The sequence below is a fragment of the Melanerpes formicivorus genome, unplaced genomic scaffold, assembly GCF_026170545.1.
Source record: "Melanerpes formicivorus ecotype bairdi unplaced genomic scaffold, bMelFor1.0.p_v2 SCAF_61, whole genome shotgun sequence".
In the NCBI taxonomy this organism is placed as follows: domain Eukaryota; kingdom Metazoa; phylum Chordata; class Aves; order Piciformes; family Picidae; genus Melanerpes; species Melanerpes formicivorus.
In genome coordinates this window covers 2,882,301-2,904,208 of record NW_027142413.1, presented here as the reverse complement: position 1 = coordinate 2,904,208, position 21,908 = coordinate 2,882,301, and the positions used below count along the sequence as shown (strand labels likewise).

The 21,908-nt window shown below is 40.4% G+C and overlaps 1 protein-coding gene across 9 annotated transcripts in view; it reads right to left on the bottom strand.

Moving 5' to 3' along the window:
• The window catches only part of CTNND2 (catenin delta 2), a 587,661-nt gene that overhangs the window by 67,660 nt on the left and 498,093 nt on the right, over window positions 1-21,908 (bottom strand). For all 9 annotated transcript variants that reach the window (XR_010990241.1, XM_068161999.1, XM_068162005.1 and 6 more), the window contains 2 exons: window positions 13,697-13,870; window positions 1,484-1,634 (listed from right to left, as the gene is read on the bottom strand). Coding sequence is in view for 8 of the 9 variants with exons in the window: in XM_068161999.1 (XP_068018100.1) it covers window positions 1,484-1,634; window positions 13,697-13,870 (325 nt within the window). In the remaining variant the exon portion in view is untranslated. The remainder of the gene's footprint in view (window positions 1-1,483; window positions 1,635-13,696; window positions 13,871-21,908) is intronic.

Here is a 21,908-nt window from a genome sequence, read left to right as displayed (position 1 = left end):
CAACCACATGTAGTCTAATTCATGTTTACACTCTACAAAGTCAAGTGCAAAGAGTTTTTTTGTGATGTTAATAAGCAGAGGTAAGAGATTATAGAAGGTAAGAGTCTGGCTTGTGAAACCTGTAGATGAAGTGCCACGAAGGAACAAGATGTGAAATAACAGACTATGACATGCTGCAGACTGAGTGTGGAGGTGGGATCATGACACTTAAAAACAAAAAAAAGGTTTGATACTATATGGCCCTATTATACCTGCTTCAGTAGTAACTTCTACTTTATAATTCCTAGAGAACAATAGAAAACCACTAAAAACATACATGCAATACACTGCTTCCTGAAAGCTGAACACATTAAATAGAATAAATCTAATTTAATGCCAATTTTATCACTTATGAGCAAAAGCTGAAAATGCAGGCTAGTCTCCCAGATTAGGCATCATTCTTGAGTTCAGTCCTGGGGCAATCACAACAGATTTACACTATTCACCAATCTCTACCTCCGTTTGCTTTACATTTTATCAGTGACATCTCTTCAGTTAGTATAATACGTGAGAGGAGTGATTGCCTTGCTTTAACAACTTCTGGAGCACTGCTGTAATGGAGCACTAACCCTGAGAAAGCACTGGATACAAACAATAAAACACTATGATCAAGTTAGCCATTTGTGGAATTCTATAATTAGAAGTATGCTGTAATGATAAAGAAACAAGTTAGTAAAAATGGACAAAAACCATACTCTTCATGTACAAAAGTTGAAACAGTTTTGTCATGACTTGAAATAGTTTGAAGGCAAGGAACTGATCACTTTTCAGAGACAGAACATGAAAATAATAGTTCAATGATCCTCAGTATTTGGATGAATTGCAGATACAAAGCCAAATCCTAAATAAAATCCAGAAAAAATGATCCAAAAGACGCAGGATGATTGCTTACTACACCATCAGAATTCAGGGGCAACAATGGTTCATGTAGATTATTCTTCTCCTCCTTAACTGCACATGTGTTTGTGAATCAATTACCTACCTGTTCTCTTGCTGGACCTACTAATCAGTATCAGTAAATTCATAGAACCATCTAAAAATCTTTGTGACTTTTCACTTCATGACCCCAAAATTACTTGCAATCTGAGGATTAGGAGTGGCTGCTCTAATTAGAGTCTTGATCTAGAAGATACCAGTGCTATTGCCAGCCTAGGAATGAAATGCTAAAGCAGAACAAAGCCGTTGCTTTTCTTCTGGAGATTACAGTATGACAGATCATGAAGTGTTGCATGATGTTTCATTACTTTAACAATTCCTTGCAATACAACACTAAGCTATCACATAAAATCTGAATATGACACATTAGAGAAAGAATTAAAGAAATTGTGCTAGAACTGTGAGAAAAAATGTTTTAATTGCGCTCATTCTGCTGTAAAGAGGAAAAAAAAAGCACCCGCACATCACCAATCCCACAGAACATACAGATTGTTTGGAAAGAACATACCTATTAACTCCTTATTTCTGACATCTAAGGCCATGTTTCGTAAAGCTGTAGCAACTGCACATACCACACGGTCATTGTCTATTCGAAGCAGTTCCACCAGGATTGGCAATCCTTTTTCTTTGCGGACAGCAGCACGGATGTACACCGACCACTGTAAAGACATGGGCAAGAGCAGGAAGAGGAGAATCAGAATCTCTACCGAAAGCAAGGCATCTGAGATTACAACAGACACAGAGTAACAAGTAAAAGACCTGGGTAGATGCAAACTCTGAAGAGGGGAAACAATTTCACTTATGATGCCAGGCAGCCACTTGATTTGGAAATTTGCACTAATGTTTTCTGGTGTCACAGAAATGAAATGATTAATTGATTTCATTCTCAGTCCACCCACTTATGTTTTTACAGCCCAAATACGCAGACCACTTGCTTTGCATCAGCATTTCCTATGCAAAATCTCATGATGCTTTTGCACTACTAAAACAACAAAAACTGTATTACAAAGTATTTTTATTACAAAACATGTCCCAGAGGTCTAAGTATTTCTTTGTTATTGCCGTAAGAACTATTTGATCTAAACCCACGAAAATGCTGTTATGATTGTTGACTTGTTCAAAAAGAACAAAAGAGGACAACTTAATGTCTGGTTCTGGCATCTATAGTGGTGTCATGGGTTGAGTTGAATGTGCTGCTGAATACCATGCTGCTGTCATGCCAGCTTCAAAATGAAAATGCTGGTTGAAGCAAAGTATCAGGAGGCTTGAAGTTCAGACTGTAAGGTGAGAGGCTTCCTCTTGCACTTGTGGCTTTTGGTTTTTGGTGTTTGGGGTGTTGGGCTTTTTCTTTTGGGCTGGCTGGGGTGGGTATGGTGTTGCTGCTTCTGCAATTTGCTGTGCTTTTCTGCAAATGGGCTAAAGTGATTGTGAATTGTATTATCTCTATCTCATTTCTAGTAAAACCCTTTATCTCTACTTTTTATCTCAACCCAGAGGTCTCTGTGTTGGGGGAGAGACGGTGGGGGAAGAGAACGAGGTTCATGAAAGCAGGCTGTGTTAACCCAGGACAAGTGGTCTTAACCAGAAGGAGTTAGAGATTCACATAGGTGTGCTGTGCTACATGTGCCACACTGCAAGATGTACCCAGCAGCTAATCATACACAAGAAGCCTCTAGGCATTTCCCATTCAGCAGCTGGTCATGCCAGCACTAGCATGCCTTTATCTCAAAGCAAAGCAATTGTCTTTATCTCAAAGCAATGCACAATGTTCTTGTGTCAATATCCTTTTAGAACTGTTTACTTCTAAGAAAATCCTGCAGGACCTCTAGAAACTCTCAAGCCAGTGAACCTCTCCATGGGTGAGATCTGTGCAGTGTGCATGACCAGGAGATCTACCCAATGCTGCACAGCTCTGGGTTCCCAGCATCTGAAAGAATGAAAGACTAACTATACCTTTTTCATCTCACTTTTGGCTGCAGAACTTGGAAAAAACATAAGACCAAGCTGTGACCTTGTGGTTTTAAGATCTATGGGTATAGTCAGATTTGAGGTAGCTGGACACCTGCAGGATGTGCAGCTTCTCTCAGCACAGCCTCCTTCAAAACAAGCCATCTACTAGGTATATATTACTTCCCACATCCTGAACTGTTCTCTGGAATTTTCATAAAGTCCACATTCATGCTCCATGCACTGATATTTGAAAGGAACTTATTGAAGCAGAGCTTCTTCCTTCTTTCAGTGCTATGGCATAGGCACTTATCCTGCTGTTGTACCTGGGAAGTGAAGACAAAGTCCTGGAAGGCCTTAGCCTTAGAAAGACTACAAATATTTCAGGAATTAGGGTGAAAAGCTTTAGGAATTTCAGATCACGACAACCCTTCTCTTCTACCAAACCTTCCTTAGATAAAAAGAACTTATAGAATCAATAAGGTTGGAAAATACTTCAGAGATCATCAAGTCCAACCTGTCACCCAACACCTCATGACTACACCAAGAACAGTTACATCACAATAGCATTGCTCCATAAGCAGAGTAAAAACCAAATCCATGACATAAGTAGAAAAAGGTAAGCATGGTCACTGTCAGCAGACCATGCTTAACCTCTGTGTATGGCCTTTACTTACCACAGGTGAGTGCCCACTTTAGAAGCTAGCATCTTTTTATACTACAGACATGTGCCCTGAATAGCAAAAGCCAGAAGATATTTTATGACAAGAACATTAGATATGGAGAAAGAAAAGGGCTGAAATGTTGCAATATCTGGTGTGCAAATTCATTCCAGGTGACATCATGCAAGGGAAATTTGGAAAAAGGAGGAGAAATTAGCATTTAAAGAACATTATTTTATTATTTCTCCTCTGTAGTAACTATGCATAACAAAAGCAAGCTGGCTGAACTTCACTGCAGATGAAAAGTGATAATGGTGATGATAAGTTTTCAAGTCAGATAAATGGGACATGGGGTTCTTGGCATCACTGAGCACAGTAACATAATATGTCTAGAACATGAATGTGCCATCATTTCCTGCAGCAAAGCAAATAGCTATTAGGTGAGAGAAGTGGTAGCAGGATTCTTGATCTATCTTACTCTATGCTCTCTTCATCAGCCTCCCCTCTAGAACCAGTGTATAGGATGATCATCAGATTAAAAACTGAAACACATTTTATGGATTAGTGAGCTTACCAGAAAGTATGCCTTGATTTTAATGGGATATTAATTATAAACTATGCAATGAAAACACTACATTAATCTTTCTAAGCTTCCTCTTTTAAAAACATGTATTTACACACCTGTTAGACATATTCCCACCTGCATCTGGAAGTACTTAAAGCAAGAGGTCTTTGCAATTAACAATTCCCATCACTGTATCTCAGTGCAGGCCTCTGTTGAGTCTGCTGCCATTACCAAGTGACTGTCACAGTGACAGTTCATGGTAGCAGTGAGACTATTCTGAGAAAGAAATGAGCCTGTCCAGTTGAGGTGAGAGGCCAAGCTAGCAGACTCTATACTGAAAGATGCTGTCTTTCTCTACAGAAGTATGTCACAGAGGTACTGTCTCCAATATGGATTATGTGGGGAATCAGTAGGGGTGTTTGGTTTTTCTTAATAAATATTTGTGTCTCTTCAGTATCAGAGAGAATATAAAATGATGCTATAGATTATTCACTCTATTATAAAACACTCCACATTAAAATCTCAGTAAGAGTTTTCTTTTGATTATTTCTACTTGGCTACCAAGGGAAAAAGCAAGTATTTGTTTTCTGAAACCTAGGTTTGTAACAGTCCTTGTGAGCGTTTGAGGCTGTCCCTTTAAGGAAGGGGCATTGTGGTTGAATGTTTGTAAACGAAAGACGGATCTAAACTAATTTCATTGGTGGATTGGGAGAGAGCACCTTTTGAACTGGGAGTACAGCAGAGAATTCTGGGCAGTCCTGTGCTTTCCTTCTTCCCCTTTGCAGCTCACAGCTTTCTGGGCTTTCGGCCAGACTTGACCTTGAAGCTGATAAAAAGCATGAGGCCTCTACTAACAAATTCTGCTTAAATTAACAGTTTCTCTTTTTCTCTCTTTCTAACCCTCTCTGGGGAAAGGGGGAGAGAAGGGGGAGCAGGGGTGGGGAACCCCCCTCAGCAGAGGAGGGAACCCTCATTTCTGTGTGACTCTGTTGTATATTTCTGTATATGTTGTAAATACTGTAAATTCTGTATGCATTTCCCTGCGTTCCCCAAACTGCTTTGTCAATATGCAGCACACACTCCTTCGCTAATCCAGCTGGGTGGGTTTTTTTCTCCCTTTCAATTTTTTTTTTCCTTCCCTTTATTTACAGGAGGGGGAGAAGGCCTGGCCTTTCCCCCAACCCTATGACAGTCCTCTTGCACTGTAGTATTTTCATCATACATTCAAAAACAGAAGTTTAAAACAAACAAAGAATGTTTTCTTTTAACCCTAAGGAGAGGGAGAAACAGTGAAATAACTGAGTATTAAAAAAATAAAAAGGAAAATACAAATTCCTTACTGAAAAAAATACATGCAAGTCTCCAGCATCCATAATGAATCAATTAGTCTGATCACAATAGTTAAAAATACAGCCTCAAAGTTTTCACAGGGGACAAAATACAGATATAATGCTTTACAGATGGTAATACGCATGTACACACATAAAAAGATGGGAGAAAGAGAGAAAACTGTGTACAAAACCTCTCCCTTGTGCATTCCTAGCCCCTCTCCCAGCTCTCCTTTTCCAGAGGATGTCATCTGCTTTGAGAAAAGCCTGCTGACTCTTCAGTGTGTGATTTGCTATCATTTCAATCTGCATTTTCAAGTCATGCACCTTAGGCAGAAACACAGAAATGTCTATTAATTGTTTCAACGGTCTGTGGAGAACCTTCCATGTAGAAGGTGGTAAAGAAATGTCTGTGTCTTTCCTTAAGCTGCCAATTAGGACAAATCCCTGCAAGCAATTATGTTTCACTTGTGGATTTCAGTAACGCCCAACTTGAGGTGCCTCAAAACAGCCATTTTAGTCTCACACAATATGTAAAAACTGATTTGCTCTTGTGTACACTGATGATCCTTCTGTTTGCCTAAAGCCATAGTGAAATGTGCCTGCATTTACACATTGCAGGTCAATTGCTAATCTGAGCTCAGTGAAGTATGAAAGAAAAGTATGGAAAATCATAAAACAGAAGAGACAAAGGCTTTGTTGCCTGTCAGTAGGTAAATGAGGCACTCTGCCAATGTGTTTAATCATCCTGTTACTCTACAAATCAGTGGAAGCGTCAATGATCAAATAACTGTTCAGTTTGTAACGAGAAAGGGCTCCTGTGGGAACAGTAAACAGTTTAGAGAACAAGGAGCCAAAAACTGAAACAAAATTATGACGGTTCCATCAGATTGCAACTAAATTATCATAGACAGGCACAGGAGCCACAATGTGTGCATGAATACTCTTTACAGATAAATGAATCTGGGGGGCATAATTACTATACATCACTTTGAAGGTATTTAGTGAATCTCTATGTCCACTTTCATTAGTAGCTCCCTTTCTATTTCTGTAGTAGTGATTCAGTACAAAAATACAGTAAACCAGAAAATTATTTTTTAGTTTGTCACAGTTAATATTATAAAGGATCCCTTCCAGAACTGAATGCCTATAGGGCCTGAGATTACATTAGGCTGAACTCAACATAAGAGTAATTAACCTAGATAAAACTTAGTTTTTTTTTCCAGAATAATTGAAAAGCACTTAGGCAATTAATTCATTTTAGTGTTTCAAATGGTTTTCTTTATTCTCCTATGAAGAATCACTACATAGACCAAATTAAAAATGAAGACATTTCCAGCACAGTATGAGAAAGAAAATACACCACCAAAATTTCGCCTTCCCCCACAACGAATATCAGCACTGCATACACTTGATATTTTGAATGGATTCATGTTCCTGCCGTAGACATCAGAGTTATCAGAGTACCTCCAAAATATTTCACCATCAAATACTTCAGTTTTGACACCTCTCATGGGAAGCAAACTGACTGGGTAGAATAAGGGATTACTTTGAATCATGAATTCACCACAAGCTACTGTGCTCCCATTCCACAAACTGATGCCCATGCGGATGTCCTCATGATGTCTGTGACACAGAAGTTGGCTGCAGCAGGTCTTGCTGCTTCAATATTGTCCAGTCACTTGAATCTTGTCTGTCTCCCTATCAAGACAATATTTTTTCCTGTATTAATTCATGATACTTTAGGTTTTACCCCAACAACGTTTTGCTTCTATTCGAATTGTCTCAGAAAAATGCTGCTTGCAACTGCAGAGTACAGCCTGTATCTCAGCACAGGAAAGAGTTAGGGCAGAATTCAAATGCTCATTTTGACTGCCTCCAGAAGTGAGATGATATGGAAAGTGAAATTTGGTGCTAGGCTTTTCCCTTTAGGTTTTACCCCAACAATGTTTTCATTAGTTTCGATCATTCTCAAAATCAAGCATTTGGCAGCAGTGTGGACCACCCTGTATCTCAGCAGAGGAAAGAGGTAGGACAGAATTCTAAGGATCATTTTGACTGTCTCCAGAAGTTAGATCAGATGGCAAATGCAATTTGGTGCTAGGCCTTTCCCTTTAGGTTTTGCCCCAACAACGTTTTGCTTCTATTCGAATTGTCTCAGAAAAGTGCTGTTTGCAGCTGCAGAGTACAGCATGTCCGTGGATGCTTCTTACCCAGGTAAGAATTCCTGACCAAATAAAGCATTCATTATTTTAAAACGTTGCCTTTGTTGGTTACTCGCTCTGTTATAAGCAGTCTTCCCCATTGTATCACACAAGGATTCATAATATTAATATTTTGGAGAAAGTGAATGCAATCTTTTAAACTTGAATCAAAAAAACTTTCTTCAGCAACAGCCCCAAACTCCAAATGATTAATACGTAAAAATAGCTGGAAGCATCAGAAAAGTCTGGCAGGGAACCCACAATATGTCCTTGCCTGATAAGAGGAAGATAAATAACCTAGATGCCTGCTGCTTTAGACAATAATTGCTCATTATTGGCAAGTTTCTGGATGGTAAGGAGCTCAAAACTCTTTTCAAGCTACTCTTTGAAGCAGCTGTCCTGACCTTGTGACTGAATTTGTCCCTTTAATGTTTTCAGTTTTCTTATCTAATAACTTAGTTAATGGAGCTCTTGCTCCCATGAAACTTAGATTCTCTAGGAAGAAATTAAGAACATAAATGTTGCTTGTCTAAGGAAAAAAGACTGAGATGACATGTAGCCATCTCAAGAGATCAGGAAGGTCTGTAAAATCCATTCACATAGGTATTGTACCTGTTGGGGATCAGAGATGGGAACATTCAGTTGTCTAACCAAAGAGCTTGATGACTATGATCAAACATGAAAGCAAAAGGAAAGAAGGTTGAAAGAACTAGCCCAAGTACGCTACAGCTTCATGCAAATAGAAGACTTAGAGCCGAACTTGATCCTGATGTTAATGAGTCCAAGGACAAGTAAGCAGGTGCATCAGCAGAAGTGTCACCTTGGACTTTCACTGGGCAAACTTTGGCCTGTTTCAGAAAGTGGCTGACAGAGTCTCTTCAGAGGCAGTCCTGAAGGGCGAAGTAGTCCAGGAAGACACAATACTTTTCAAGAAGGAAGTCTTAAATGCACAGGAACAGGCCATCCCAATGTGCTGTAAGATGAGCCAGTGAAGAAGAAGAATGGCCTGGCTAAAGAGCTCTAGAGTTTTGGCTGGAACTCAGGAGAAAAAATTAGAGTTTATGATCTTTGGAAGAGGGGGCAGGCCACTCAGAAGGACTACAAGAATACTGTGAGGCAACATCAGAAAAAAATTAGAAGGGCCAAAGCCCAACTAGAACTTAATCTGGCTACTGCTGTAGAAACAAAAAAAATGTTTCTACAAACACATTCATAAGAAAAGAAGTGCTAAGGCAAATCTCTATCCTGCATGGGATGTTGGGGGAAATAGTAACGACGGATAAGGAAAAGGCAGAGGTACTGAATGCCTTATTTATCTCAGTCTTTTAGATGAGGACTAGTTGTTCTTTCACTACCCAGCCCCTGAGCTGAAAGACAGTGATGGGGAGCAGAATGAAGATGCTATAGTCCAAGAGGAAATAGTCAGTAACCTGCTACACCACTTTGATATGCACAAGTCTATGGGGCTGGATGGGATCCACTCAAATGTACTGAGGGAGTTGACAGAAATGCTCATCAAGCCACTTTCTACTGTTTACCAGCAGTCCTGGGTATCTGGGGAGGTCTTAGTTGACTGGAGGTTAGCAAATGTGGTGGACATCCAGATTTAGGGCTTGAAGGAGGATTCGGGCAACTACAAGTCTGTCAGTGTGACTTCAGTGCCAGTAGAAGTTATGGAGCAGATCATCTGGAGTGCCACCACACAACTGTAATGGGTTAATGTTGTCTCTGCTGTCTCCCCACCTCTCTCATCCACTGACTAGGGAGAGAAGCAGAGTTGTTAGCTGGCATAAGGACAATTTACTACTATATTGCAGGGACAACAGAGTACACAGAAGATGGGAAAAGGGCAAGGGGTAAGGAAAAAATACCTGATCAATCATAGTCTTGCCTGGCCATGAAAACCCACCAAGCCCAAACACAAATCGAAACTGAAAGCCCAGAGGATACAACTCAACACCCAGAACAAGGAACTTTACAACTACATAACATACCTCAAGTCCCACAAATCTCAGGCAATGTCATGCAGCAAGCACTGCTCAGACTGGTGTAGGATATATGATCCAGCTTAAACCAATATAATGACACATACAGAACTGCCAGGCAACCAGGCCTAGTCATAATAGGTTTATAAATGGCAGGTCCTTCTTGACAAACCTGATCTCCCTTGATGACAAGGTGACCAGCTTAGTGGATGAGGGAAAGGTTGTGGAGGTCTCCATCCACAAAGACATTAGAAACACTGTCTAGACATGGTCCTGGGAAACTGTCTCTAGGTGATCCTGCTTGCCAGTGTTTTGGACCAGATTACTCGATGATCCTCGAGGTCCTTTCCAACCTTAGTTATACTGTGATACTGTGATACTTCCAGAGTCCAGACTCAGCCCTTCTGTGATTCTAAGTTCACAGTAAAAGGTATTGAAGAAATATCTCTGGTAAACTGACATCAGCCTAAATTTAGCTGATAAACATAGTAATAGACATAGCAATATACAGAAATCCCAATCTCTCCGCTCTTCCTGAGAGGGACATTTTGTTCAGGAGGGACATAACCTTGGATTCTTGACATCATTAACTTTAGAACATTCTGTGCATAACTTTTTACATGCTCAGTAGGTTTAATGTATGAATAGCATATTGATGAAGGTGAAAATTAACAAAAACCCAAACTTTTCTAATCCCACCATCTAAGGAAAAATATCGATGCCATACTACACACAAAAAGATCCATGGAGATTTCCTTTTACATGACTAAGTCTTTGTTTCATACCTTATAGAATTTATTTTTGTTTTAATCCAAGGTATTGAAATAAATTATTTGAGGTTGAAGAAAGGACTTTAGATTTGAAGAATTACAGTGACAAAATGTCTTAATAAGCTGGTGTCCTCAGAATGCAGAGACAGCAAACCTCTTGTTTTAATCTGTGCGTTTTTGCCACAAGTGTCAAAGAAAGCTAACAGAGCTTGCAATGAAAGTCAATACCTAATTGGAAGCAAAGAATCTCCACTTTTTTCCAAAGTCATGTCTCAAGCCCTATTTGCTTAGTGAAGCTCTAGCTAAGATTAATGAGGAATGAATTTGCCTTGATTTTTATTTCATATTACTAAAAGACATTAAAATACAAATTCATATTAAGCATAGTTAGAAGTAGTCTACTTTGGGAAAAACAAACAGGCCTTGCAGTGGCAATGAAAGAAGGCAAATCCAAAGCAATGTCCATCCTTTCATATGTTGCTCCTTCTGCCTGTTGGAAGTTTATCATACACTAGGTAAGGCACACTAGTTTATGATTACACTAGGTAATATTTAATTGGAGAAAATACATAGCTCCAAAGTGCTTTTCCATGACATATAAAAAGTATGTGCAGGCATAAGTATGTGACACTTTTGGGGGTGATTTTTGTTGGGCATTTTGTGGCGGTTTGCTTGGTTTTGTTGTCGTTGTTGTTTTGGTTACTATTTGGCTTTAGAAAGAATTCCTGCAACTGAAATAATAAATCTCAGTTGGTAGGACATTTCTAGCCTCATGTGCATGTGCTGATTTTATGTGTATGTATCAAGTGGAAACTATATTACCTGAAATGAAACTTTCAGACTCTCTTAGCCGTTTAATCCTTAAAGCCACGTAATTCTGCTTTCTTTTTGTGTTCGAGATTTCTGACAGCACTGTAGGGGATCTAGACACATATTTGTTAATTCTAGTGCAGGCATTTATGTAAATTGCCTACACATTTTTTCTTTTCTTTCTTTTTTTTTTTCCAAATTAATCAGGCTTCTCTTATCTGCCCCTCTTCCCTTCATGAATGCACTGGCTAAGCACCGTTCATATTAAAAATGTTACCTCTTGGTCACTCAATAGGATTAGCCAGCTTTACACCAAAGAACAAGAAGGGCGAAACAGCTAGGAAAGAGCTATGCAAGTATATCAACTGCAATGTTTTTGTTCCAGAAGAGACCTCTCTTCAGGAGTGTGTGAGCACGCCTGCTGTGCCAGGTGCCTCATATATTCTAGGATTCTTCAGGCATTAAAAAAATGCTGGCAGGAAAAAAACCCCTGCACATTTGCTATTGCTATTAATTCTTTTCATGCAATTTGCTCTTTTTCACTCTTTCAGTCCATCAGACAGTTCTTCTTGAAAGGTTTCAAGTCAAAATAAAATTTAAAAAAATCTTATTTTTATATAATTATAATTACTTGGAGTATTGGGGGAAAAAAAATACAGTCTTTTAAGAGTTTCTGCCTTTCCTTTCAGACACTTTATATCCAGAAGACTGCATCACTGGAAATGAGAGGTCAAAAGGTGGAACTATCAATGCTTATGCAATCCCCAAAGAGGATTATTCCCCTCACAAAAATGGGTAGAATGGCATGTGAAATTAAGGATATTCATTCTGTGTCTGCACATCACTTGTAATGGAATTAGTGAATCTTTAGAAAAATAGAACAATAACAGAACAATTGAGCTTTTCCCATGGTATCAACACAGACAGTATTAAAGTCCAAATCAGTTTTTCTAACCTGGCATTTACCAAGGAGCCCTGCAGAGCCTTCCACCGTCTCCCTGCACACTTCTGCCAACTAAAGGATAACAGGTATACAGATACATGAGAATGGAGAAGTGGCATCGTTTGGATTTTAGCACTCCTGTAAGTTCTGGCCCATATCCATGAATTGTTTTCTCATTTGGATAAGGACTACACCCATTCCCAGATGGATAAAATACATTTCCTCTGTTTCTGTGCCAGGACTACACAATCTGGTGTGGTCTACAATATGAGAATAATAAAAGTGTAATGATTTTCAGGCACAGTGTGTGTAGCACTTTGTAGGCCAAGAATCGCTGGACAGATACTTTGTTACTCATGTCATATATGTTATTGAAGGCAACAGTCAAAGACTTTTATAAGTTTGGTGGCACACAGTCATCACAAAAAATCATGCCTCTGAAGATCTACTGAAAGTGACATCTCAACTTCCAATAAAACTTTATGAGGTAAGCAGCTCAATCGATTAGTGACAGGGCTATCATTTCAAAATGAATTACATTGGTATTTGCATATCACATATGAATGCCCTACTGTTTAAAACACAGTAGGATACCATCCGAGACACAACTCTGATAACTGCATTTCCCCATACTTGTGTGTTTTCATAGCTTACTTAAACAATGCATTGTATTTGTACACTAGCTTTGGGTAGTTAATACTTGCACTCAATCAAGCCAGTTTGCCATCAGGAAGGAATTACCCTATGAACTAAACCCAGCTCCACTGTTGTCTTGCATTTCACTGATTTAGAAATTTAGAAATATTTTCAAAATGCAATGAGTTATTTTTTTTCCCTTTTTTGTTTCTGAATTTACTGCGAACAACACACGAGAGAATATTGGATCTTTGCAATACAGCTGAAAAATACAGTTGGCTAGAATAGTGTCATGATTGAGCACTTCCTTGTTGATTGTATGGATTTTATCATATTGTCAACATATTTTAACAATGTCTTATTGAAAATAAAGTACATGGAAAAATTATTTGTGCTGGGACCACAGCATTTTCACATCATATCTTGCTCTGCTGTGGCCTGGTTTCTCTTAAGAGACAGAACGTCAACCAGTTTCTGCAGTGACAGCACCGTTTCATTTGATTGTCACTTGTGGTATTTTCTGTTCATTTTTCATGACTCTGTCTCTCAGACTCATAAAGAAGCTGCTTCTCCTCATTTGGATGCTGGTTTTCAGTGGTAATTTTTCATGCTTGATTTGACTGGTGATGATTTTTACTGCTCTATGCTAACTTTTGCTATGATATGGCTATTTGTATCAATTCAGAGGACTTAAAATTTACTACCTCAAATTTGACTGCAGAGAGTGTTTTGAAAACTGAAGATTTTTTCCACTACAAGGAGTATTTAGATACACTTATCAGATACATTTACATTTGTATCATCAACTTTCTGTCATCCATAGGGCTTTTTCTGAGGTGAAGAAGAAATAATATCAGATTAATATTCCTACCTTCCAACTCCCAGCAGCCAGGTTCTGCAGTGCCCCTGCTGCCCCCTCCAGCGTGTCTGGATTTGAGCACTCAGAAAGAAGTGTGAGGTAGGGTTTGACTATTGAAGGGTGCCACAGCATCTGGATTCCTTTGGGTGGTTCTGCACAGTCTGGGAGAGGTCCTACACCATCCCACTGTTGGAAAGTACAAATCAGATTATCAGCAAACAGCAAAATACTTGATAACTGCCTCACTTGAGGCTATAACATCAATGTGTACGTGCATGAACGCATCTACCCACCAAACAGTCATTCTCAGTTCAAGCATATCATGTGATTCTTTACAGAAAAATCAAATTTCTACTCAACACTCCTTACAGAGCTGCAGCACTGGCAGAAATCACAGTGTTTTAACTAGCTGACATAACAAACCCACTTTTCACTGCATTCATTTTCTTGGGTGGGAACAGAAGCCTAGTGAGCAGGAGCACATCTTCAGGGGTATTTGCTTGGGAAGAAGAGATTTTCCTTTTTCACATCCTGCTCAGTTCTCTGTATTCTCTCTTTTCTCATGAAAAAAAAAAAGTCACCACCGTAAAACACTACTAGAAAACGAAATCATTCAAGGCAATGAGCCCTCCATCCCCTGAAAGGCCTGTGTGACAAGTCTCTCAACTGCACAGCTTCTGGCTTCTCACCAAGTGCGGTATGCAGCCAGCCAGCCATACAGCCATCCTCTCATTACATACAGAGCTTTGACAAAAATAAACCTAGTTTGATATCCAAAATGGGCCATGTGTTTTAAAACCTCTACAACAAGTAGCTCATTGCACAAACCCCACTCATACCAGAAAGAGAAACTTGATTCCAGTGGAATGCACAGTACTTGCACCTAAGCATAAAACATCTTAAAAGAAGGAAATTCAAGGTCTAAAGTTTGCTTTTTTTACACAAGAGTAAGATGTGGAATACAGTTAAATGAAATTTTAAATTTGGTGTCTATTTATTTTCATTTTTTTATTAATGTATATTTTGGTTTGCTTTATACATACACAGGGATTCACCACTGTTAGGAACAAGCCTCAGCTTTTTAATAGGATCTGTTTTCTAACACCTGTGACATGTCCAGACTGCATGACACAATATGAAGTAAACATTTTAATGCCTTGGGTTAGAGTTTCCTGTGATAATGTAGATTAAAAAAATGTTATTGTAGCATTAAGCATCTATCAGACATACAAAGATAACACAAGCCAAATCAATTCCTTGCTTAGATCTGCAGTGGTTAATTTAATTAATTACAAGTGAAAGGACATAAAATACTTGTACTGGGAAAGACCTACAATCTCTCATTTTCAGGAGGTGTCAATCATCATTTCATTTATGCTAACTTTAAAAAGTTACATATAGCTTAGGGCACAGATTACTACCACTGACAATGCAAAACACCATCCTTTTCTAGATTGAAGCAGAACAAACACCAAGGTGGAAAGCTAGTGTGACCATTTAATACACATGAGCAGTTACTGAAAACCTCTAAGCTGCTCACATAGGAAACTCACTGCACTGGGCAAAAGTTACATATCTTAAAAGCAATATCCACCTTAGCAGCAAAATCCAGTGGCAGCTGAGAAACAGCAGGAAAATTGTCTTCCAGAGAAACAATGTCTTTAAATGACACTGTTATAAGGCTGTGACATTAATTTTTAAATACTTTTCCACCTTTAAACCAGTAGGTTGATTTCACTACATGAAACTCAGTTCACAGTATTCACAGCATCGCCAAGGTTGGAAGAGACCTCAAGGATCATCGAGTCCAACCTGTCACCACAGACCCATGACTAGACCATGGCACCAAGTGCCACGTCCAATCCCCTCTTGAACACCTCCAGGGATGGTGACTCCACCACCTCCCTGGGCAGCACATTCCAATGACGAATGACTCGCTCGGTGAAGAACTTTCTCCTCACCTCGAGTCTAAACCTCCCCTGGCGCAGCTTGAGACTGTGTCCCCTTGTTCTGGTGCTGGTTGCCTGGGAGAAGAGACCAACCCCTTCCCAGCTACAACCACCTTTCAGGTAGTTGTAGAGGGCAATGAGGTCACCCCTGAGCCTCCTCTTCTCCAGGCTAAACAATCCCAGCTCCCTCAGCCTCTCCTCATAGCGCTTATACTCAAGGCCCCTCCCCAGCCTTGTTGCCCTTCTCTGGACACCTTCAAGTGTTTCGATGTCCTTTTTAAACTGAGGGGCCCAGAACTGGACACAGGACTCAAGTGTGGCCTAACCAATGCAGAGTGCAGGGGCACAATGACCTCCCTGCTCCTGCTGCCCAAACCATTCCTAATGCAGTTCTCCCTCTTTTCCTCCATATTAATCACCATTCTTGCTAGAAATTATTTCTTGTCAGCTCAAATAAAATATATAAAAACCTGTTTCTCATTTGAAAGCTCAGAATTCAACTAGTTGCACTGTCAGAATTTTTTGGAAACAAATGAGAAATATATACTGTAAGTCAAATCTGACCTCACACCAGATATTAGCTTTGTACATCAGGAAGTCCACTAATGAATAACCTGTGATGTTCAAGGGCACAAATTCATTTGTCTCTTTCCAGTTGGCACAAATTGTGCAAATGAATAATTTTTGCACAGGATATTTACTACATTATTTCAGGGACAAAGTTACATACAATCTATCAAATGTATCAGAATTATTAAATACAACTTTTGCACATATCTGCATGTAGGGATAGAACTCTTTTTTAAACTTGAGTATTTACACTTTTACAGTCCCAAGGACTACTAAAAATTAGCTGATGAAGCCAGAGCTGTATGTATGTTCATGCTGTGCTGATGCATATAAAGCCCTAGAAATTACACTTGCAGATAAATTAATATTCAATGTGGTTTTGCCCAGCAATGAGAGATAATTAAATAAAAAAAAACCAAACAGGAGACATATTACAACATTTCCCTGACTTTCATGTGATTTATTTTTAGCATAATCACATTCATTTATCACCAGCTATGGGGGAAGATCTTTTTTCTCAAGATACTGTGATGTCCCAGGGTCCTTGTAGGGATGATGTAAGTTATTGGTACCATGCAGTGGCATACACATGCAGTGAAGGCACAGTAAAGCCACTGACAGTGGATGCTGCACTGTATTCATATGTCATAGTATCAGTCAGGGTTGGAAGGGACCACAAGGATCATCTAGTTCCAACCCCCCTGCCATGGGCAGGGACACCCCACACTAGATCAGGCTGCCCAGAGCCTCATCCAGCCTGGGCTTAAACACCCCCAGGGACAGGGCCCCAACCACCTCCCTGGACAACCCATTCCAGGGCTTCACCACTCTCATGGTGAAGAACCTCCTCCTCACATCCAGCCTGAATCTGCCCACCTCCAGCTTCATTCCATTCCCCCTAGTCCTATCACTCCCTGAGATCCTGAGCAGTCCTTCCCCAGCCTTCCTGTAGCCCCCTTCAGATACTGGAAGGCCACAATGAGGTCACCTCGGAGCCTTCTCTTCTGCAGACTGTACAGCCCCAACTCCTTCAGTCTGTCCTCACAGGAGAGGTGCTCCAGCCCCCTGATCATCCTCGTGGCCCTTCTCTGGACACGTTCCAGCACCTCCACATCCCTCTTGTAATAGGGGCTCCAGAACTGGACACAGTACTCCAGGTGGGGTCTCACCAGGGCTGAGTAGAGGGGGAGGATCACCTCCCTCGACCTGCTGGCCACACTTCTCCTGATGCAGCCCAGGATCTGATTGGCTTTGCGGGCTGCAAGTGCACACTGAGAGCTCCTGTTGAGCTTTTTGTCCACCAGCACCCCCAAGTCTCTCTCCTCAGGGCTACCCTCCAGCCAGTCACTGCCCAGCCTGGATTTGTGCCTGGGATTGCCTCAACCCAGATGCAGGACCCTGCACTTGCTCTTATTGAACCTCATGAGGTTGGCTTATGCCCACCTCTCCAGCCTGTCAAGGTCCCTCTGGATGGCCTCCCTTCCCTCCAACGTGTCTGCTGCACCACACAGCTTGGTGTCATCAGCAAACTTGCTGAGGGTGCACTCAATGCCACTGTCCATGGTACCCACAAAGATGTTGAACAAGACAGGTCCCAGGACTGATCCCTGAGGGACTCCGCTTGTCACTGGCCTCCACTGGGCCATGGAGCCATTGACAGCCACTCTTTGGGTGCGGCCATCAAGCCAGTTCCTTATCCCTCTAGTGGTCACCCATCAAACCCATGTGTCACCAGTTTGGAGACCAGGATGTGGTGTGGGACAGTGTCGAAGGCTTTGCTCAGGTCCAGGTAAACGACATCAGTTGCTCGCCCCTCATCTATTAATTTTGTCACCTGCGGTGTGAGTGTGCCCAGAGAGGCCAAGCTGTGTGCACTGGCAAGGCTGTCACTGCCAATAATGCATGTGCTGTGCCTGTGGTAGCCTCTTCAAGGTCATGTGTGAAAGGGTGACAGAACTAGCTGCTTTCTAGGGAGTAGAGAGCACAAGCAACTATGATCTATTATGTACTCCCTGTCTTCACACTTGAGCTCTCTCTGCTTCTGCATGTGTGATCTCAGCTAAGCCTTTGCTGAAGGTCTTAATGGTTTCTGGCATCTTCTGCATAGCTGAGCCCAGTGACTGCAGCTACACAGCTCAAGTGTTGCAGGGCATGCAGGGCTGATAGAGGTTAGAAAAGAAACTGCTGCAAAGGATACTTGCCTGATCCTCACATATTTATTTTATTTTTCATAAATATACAGCATCAATTGCCTGAATGAAGGAAAGGATTTCCCCCCCAATAGCATTACAGTCCATTTTCTCAAATGGTGGCTAAGGCATGGCAGAAGTTGCCTTGTCATTCACACTGCTCAATATTAATGAACCAAGACAGTGTGCTGCACAACTCTACCCAGAGAATCACTGGAATGGTTGCTGTATTGTTGCAGACCATCAGGAATGTTAGGGGCCTCCAGAAATTAAAGAGTCCAACACCCACCCCACAGCCTGCAAAGCATGACCACTTGGGGAACACAGGAATGCATCCAGGCAGGTTTTGAATATCTCCATAGAAGAAGACTCTGCAACCTTGTGAGGCAGCCTATTCCACTGCTCTGTTACACTCTCAGCAAAAAAAGTTTTTTCTCATGTTGAGGTGGATTTTCCTGTTATTTTTTTCCTGTGATTGAGTAAACTAAGGTCTGTTTGAGATAGGCTGTGGATGTGGTAGGAGGATGCCTGCATGCAATCATGCAATTACACTTCCTAGATTATGCTAAGAAGGGAAAAAAAAAAAAGACAAATATTCCTTTCAGGCTTCCCTCCTTCAGCTGAAAGTACATATACTGTAGCTGAAGATGACAAACTATCTGTTATGTGGTAAGATACAAATCTCTAATTTCCTGAAGTCAGTGCAAGGAAGGGATGAAAGTCAAAAAGAATAAAAAGGTGAATACAAAGATCTTTAGGAACAACAGACATTTGAGATTAAGAGTACTCTAACAAAGTTTCTAGAGTTTTCACATTACTAAGGAACTTTGAGAGAAGAAAAAGATCACTTGAGATGCTCCCCCATGCCACATAACAGATTATCTAGCACCTTTGTTCTCTCAGTTTAATGAAAGCAAGCCCACATTTACATTGCATTTGTACTATCAGGGAAGCCTTCAATTCAGTAACAGATGTGCACTGAAGTGGGTTTTGTTATTAGGGAGTACTGCAGGATGAAAGGTTTTCCTGTCATAAAAAAACAAGAGTGTTTTATTTTCATTTATTAAATGAGTACTTTCCTTTCCCCCAGTTCATGTGTAGTAATATGCTGAAAAAAGGAAGATATAGGAAATTCAGGAGCTGCTTAAGATAGCCAATTTCTTGCTAATCAGCACTTAGCATAACAACCTTGTGCAAGCCAATGAAGCAACACATGGAAATAACAGCCTTCCTGACCAGGACATGCTAGGAAACACAACCCTTCATCCCTGACCTCAGCTTAAAGTTTTAGATAAACTGAGGAGCTGCTGCCACTGCTGTATTTCTGTGCTTATAGCTCTGGCACAGCTTGGCAGAGCACAGAAATATACTAGGTAAAATAGTGGCCCCATCACATGGAAAGCTGTATCTGAGATATGTATTCACCTGGATAGAAAAATTTACAGCCCATTTAGCAAGCATGCTAAAGAGGTTTGCAAGTCAATTCATAATGATCTATAACTTGATATATACTGTAAAGCTACTGACAGAAGGTGAAAGAGAAGGTCAGTCTCATTTCAAAAGTGTCACATCCATTAAAAAAAAAAAAAATCAGATTTTGGGCAAGATTCTGGGTTGCCAAGAATGATCACAGATTGTGAACTTGAGAGGAGCATGAAGCCAAGAAGTCAGCCTTTTTCCTCTTTGTGAAGAAAGGGAAAGACATTAAATAGCGCTACCAGTGTGTTTAGTAGGCTGCATAACAAGAACTAAAATAATGATTAATGACAACCTCTTGGTTCTCTTGTGGAAATTGTGCCATATATCTTATTTTCCCTAACAGCCTTTTGTCATAATCCTTGTTCCTTGTACAGCTTGAAGAATAAACCTGCTGGCAGCAGTGTGCATATCTACAACAGAAACGGAATTTTAATCAGTGGAAAAATTAGTTTCACTCTGAAGAGTGATATGATAAAATCCAGAGGTCAATGTCTATGATGCACTAGTTGCAGATGAAGGCCTCTATAGCTGGAGAGCTTTGTGGAGTGAGAGCTCAGTAACTGCTTATCATAGCTAGCAGCAGAGAGAATATCATGAACAATAGCAATAGCAAGGAATTACAGTCCTTGAGGTCTAAGACAGAAATAAAGTCAGGTTTGTTGAGCCTATCTTTCCTGAGGCCTTTATATGTGCATCATTTTTTCATAGATAAATTCAATGCTATACCTTTTATCACAAATCTTTAGGTTTGGGTTTCTTCTGTCATTAAACTTGCATGACAAAATATAGGCCTCAGGAACCTATCTGAGCTCTGGTAAGCCACAAAAGAGAGGAATGATTATGAGCTCTTTTAACAATACCCATCTTTATTCTGAAATGAGCCAAACAATTGTTTCCTGTGATTCTAAGGGAAGTCCTTAAATAGTACGACTGAACTATGACCTTAACAAAGAAACATCTTCTATTTGATTTCAAGGTGTAGGGAAGCTGCCATGGGTATAGATACCTGATGCCATTAATAAAAAATAAATTCCAATGTGTCCTTGAAAGACTTTTAACAACCCCCCATGTTTCATATCACCACTCACTTCTGTTTTCCTCAAGAAAAGTGTAACTACAACTGAAATATAACCTAGAGAAACAGGAATATAGGGAGACCTTATTGCTGTCTACAGCTACCTAAAGGGTGATTGTAGTCAGGTGGGAGGTGGTCTCTTTTCCCAGGCAACCAGCAACAGAACAAGAGGCTTGATCTTCGAAAGGAGTTCTTCACAGAAAGAGTAACTGCCCATTGGAATGGTCTGCCCAGGGAGGTGTTGGGGTCAACACTCCTGGAGTTGTTTAAGAAAAGACTGGATGAGACACTTAGTGCCATGGTCTAGTTGATTAGTTAGGGTTGGGTAATCGGTTGGACTTGATGATATTTGGAGGTCTCTTCCAACCTGGTTGATTCTGTGATCCTAAACCATAAACCAAAGAAATTAACTTGTACTTTCTTACAGAGAAACCATGAGAAAGGGACTTCACTGTCACAGAAGTTTTCTCCTGTTTTAAGGCTTAAGAAACAAACTCCCTAGCTGTGTACAAGAATTTACTTTCTTTTTGAAGTACCGAAAAAACTACAACTTCATTCACATCTGCTGGCCAAAATGAGACATCTGGTATTACTGCACAAGTACAGTAGTTTTGCTACTAGTAGAATCCAGGTAAGTTGAACACTTACTAAAAATTAAAAGAGCACCCCATAAATACCCTATCAGTGACTTCACAAAAAGTTTAAGACAACACACATTCGATAAACCAAGTGAAGGACCAAAGAAGTATACTGTAAAATGAAAATTCACCAAAATCTGAACAGTTTCTCCCCACACTGTTTTGTAACTTTATCTTCCAAGGGAGCTGAACAGTCAATTTTATTATATAAGAACCTCATGCATTGCCAAAAAAAAAGCATGGCACCTATACCCTCAACACACATTTTCTGGCAGCACAGAATGTAGCAGGCTGCAGAACTGGAATTACTCCCCTGTGAGGTGT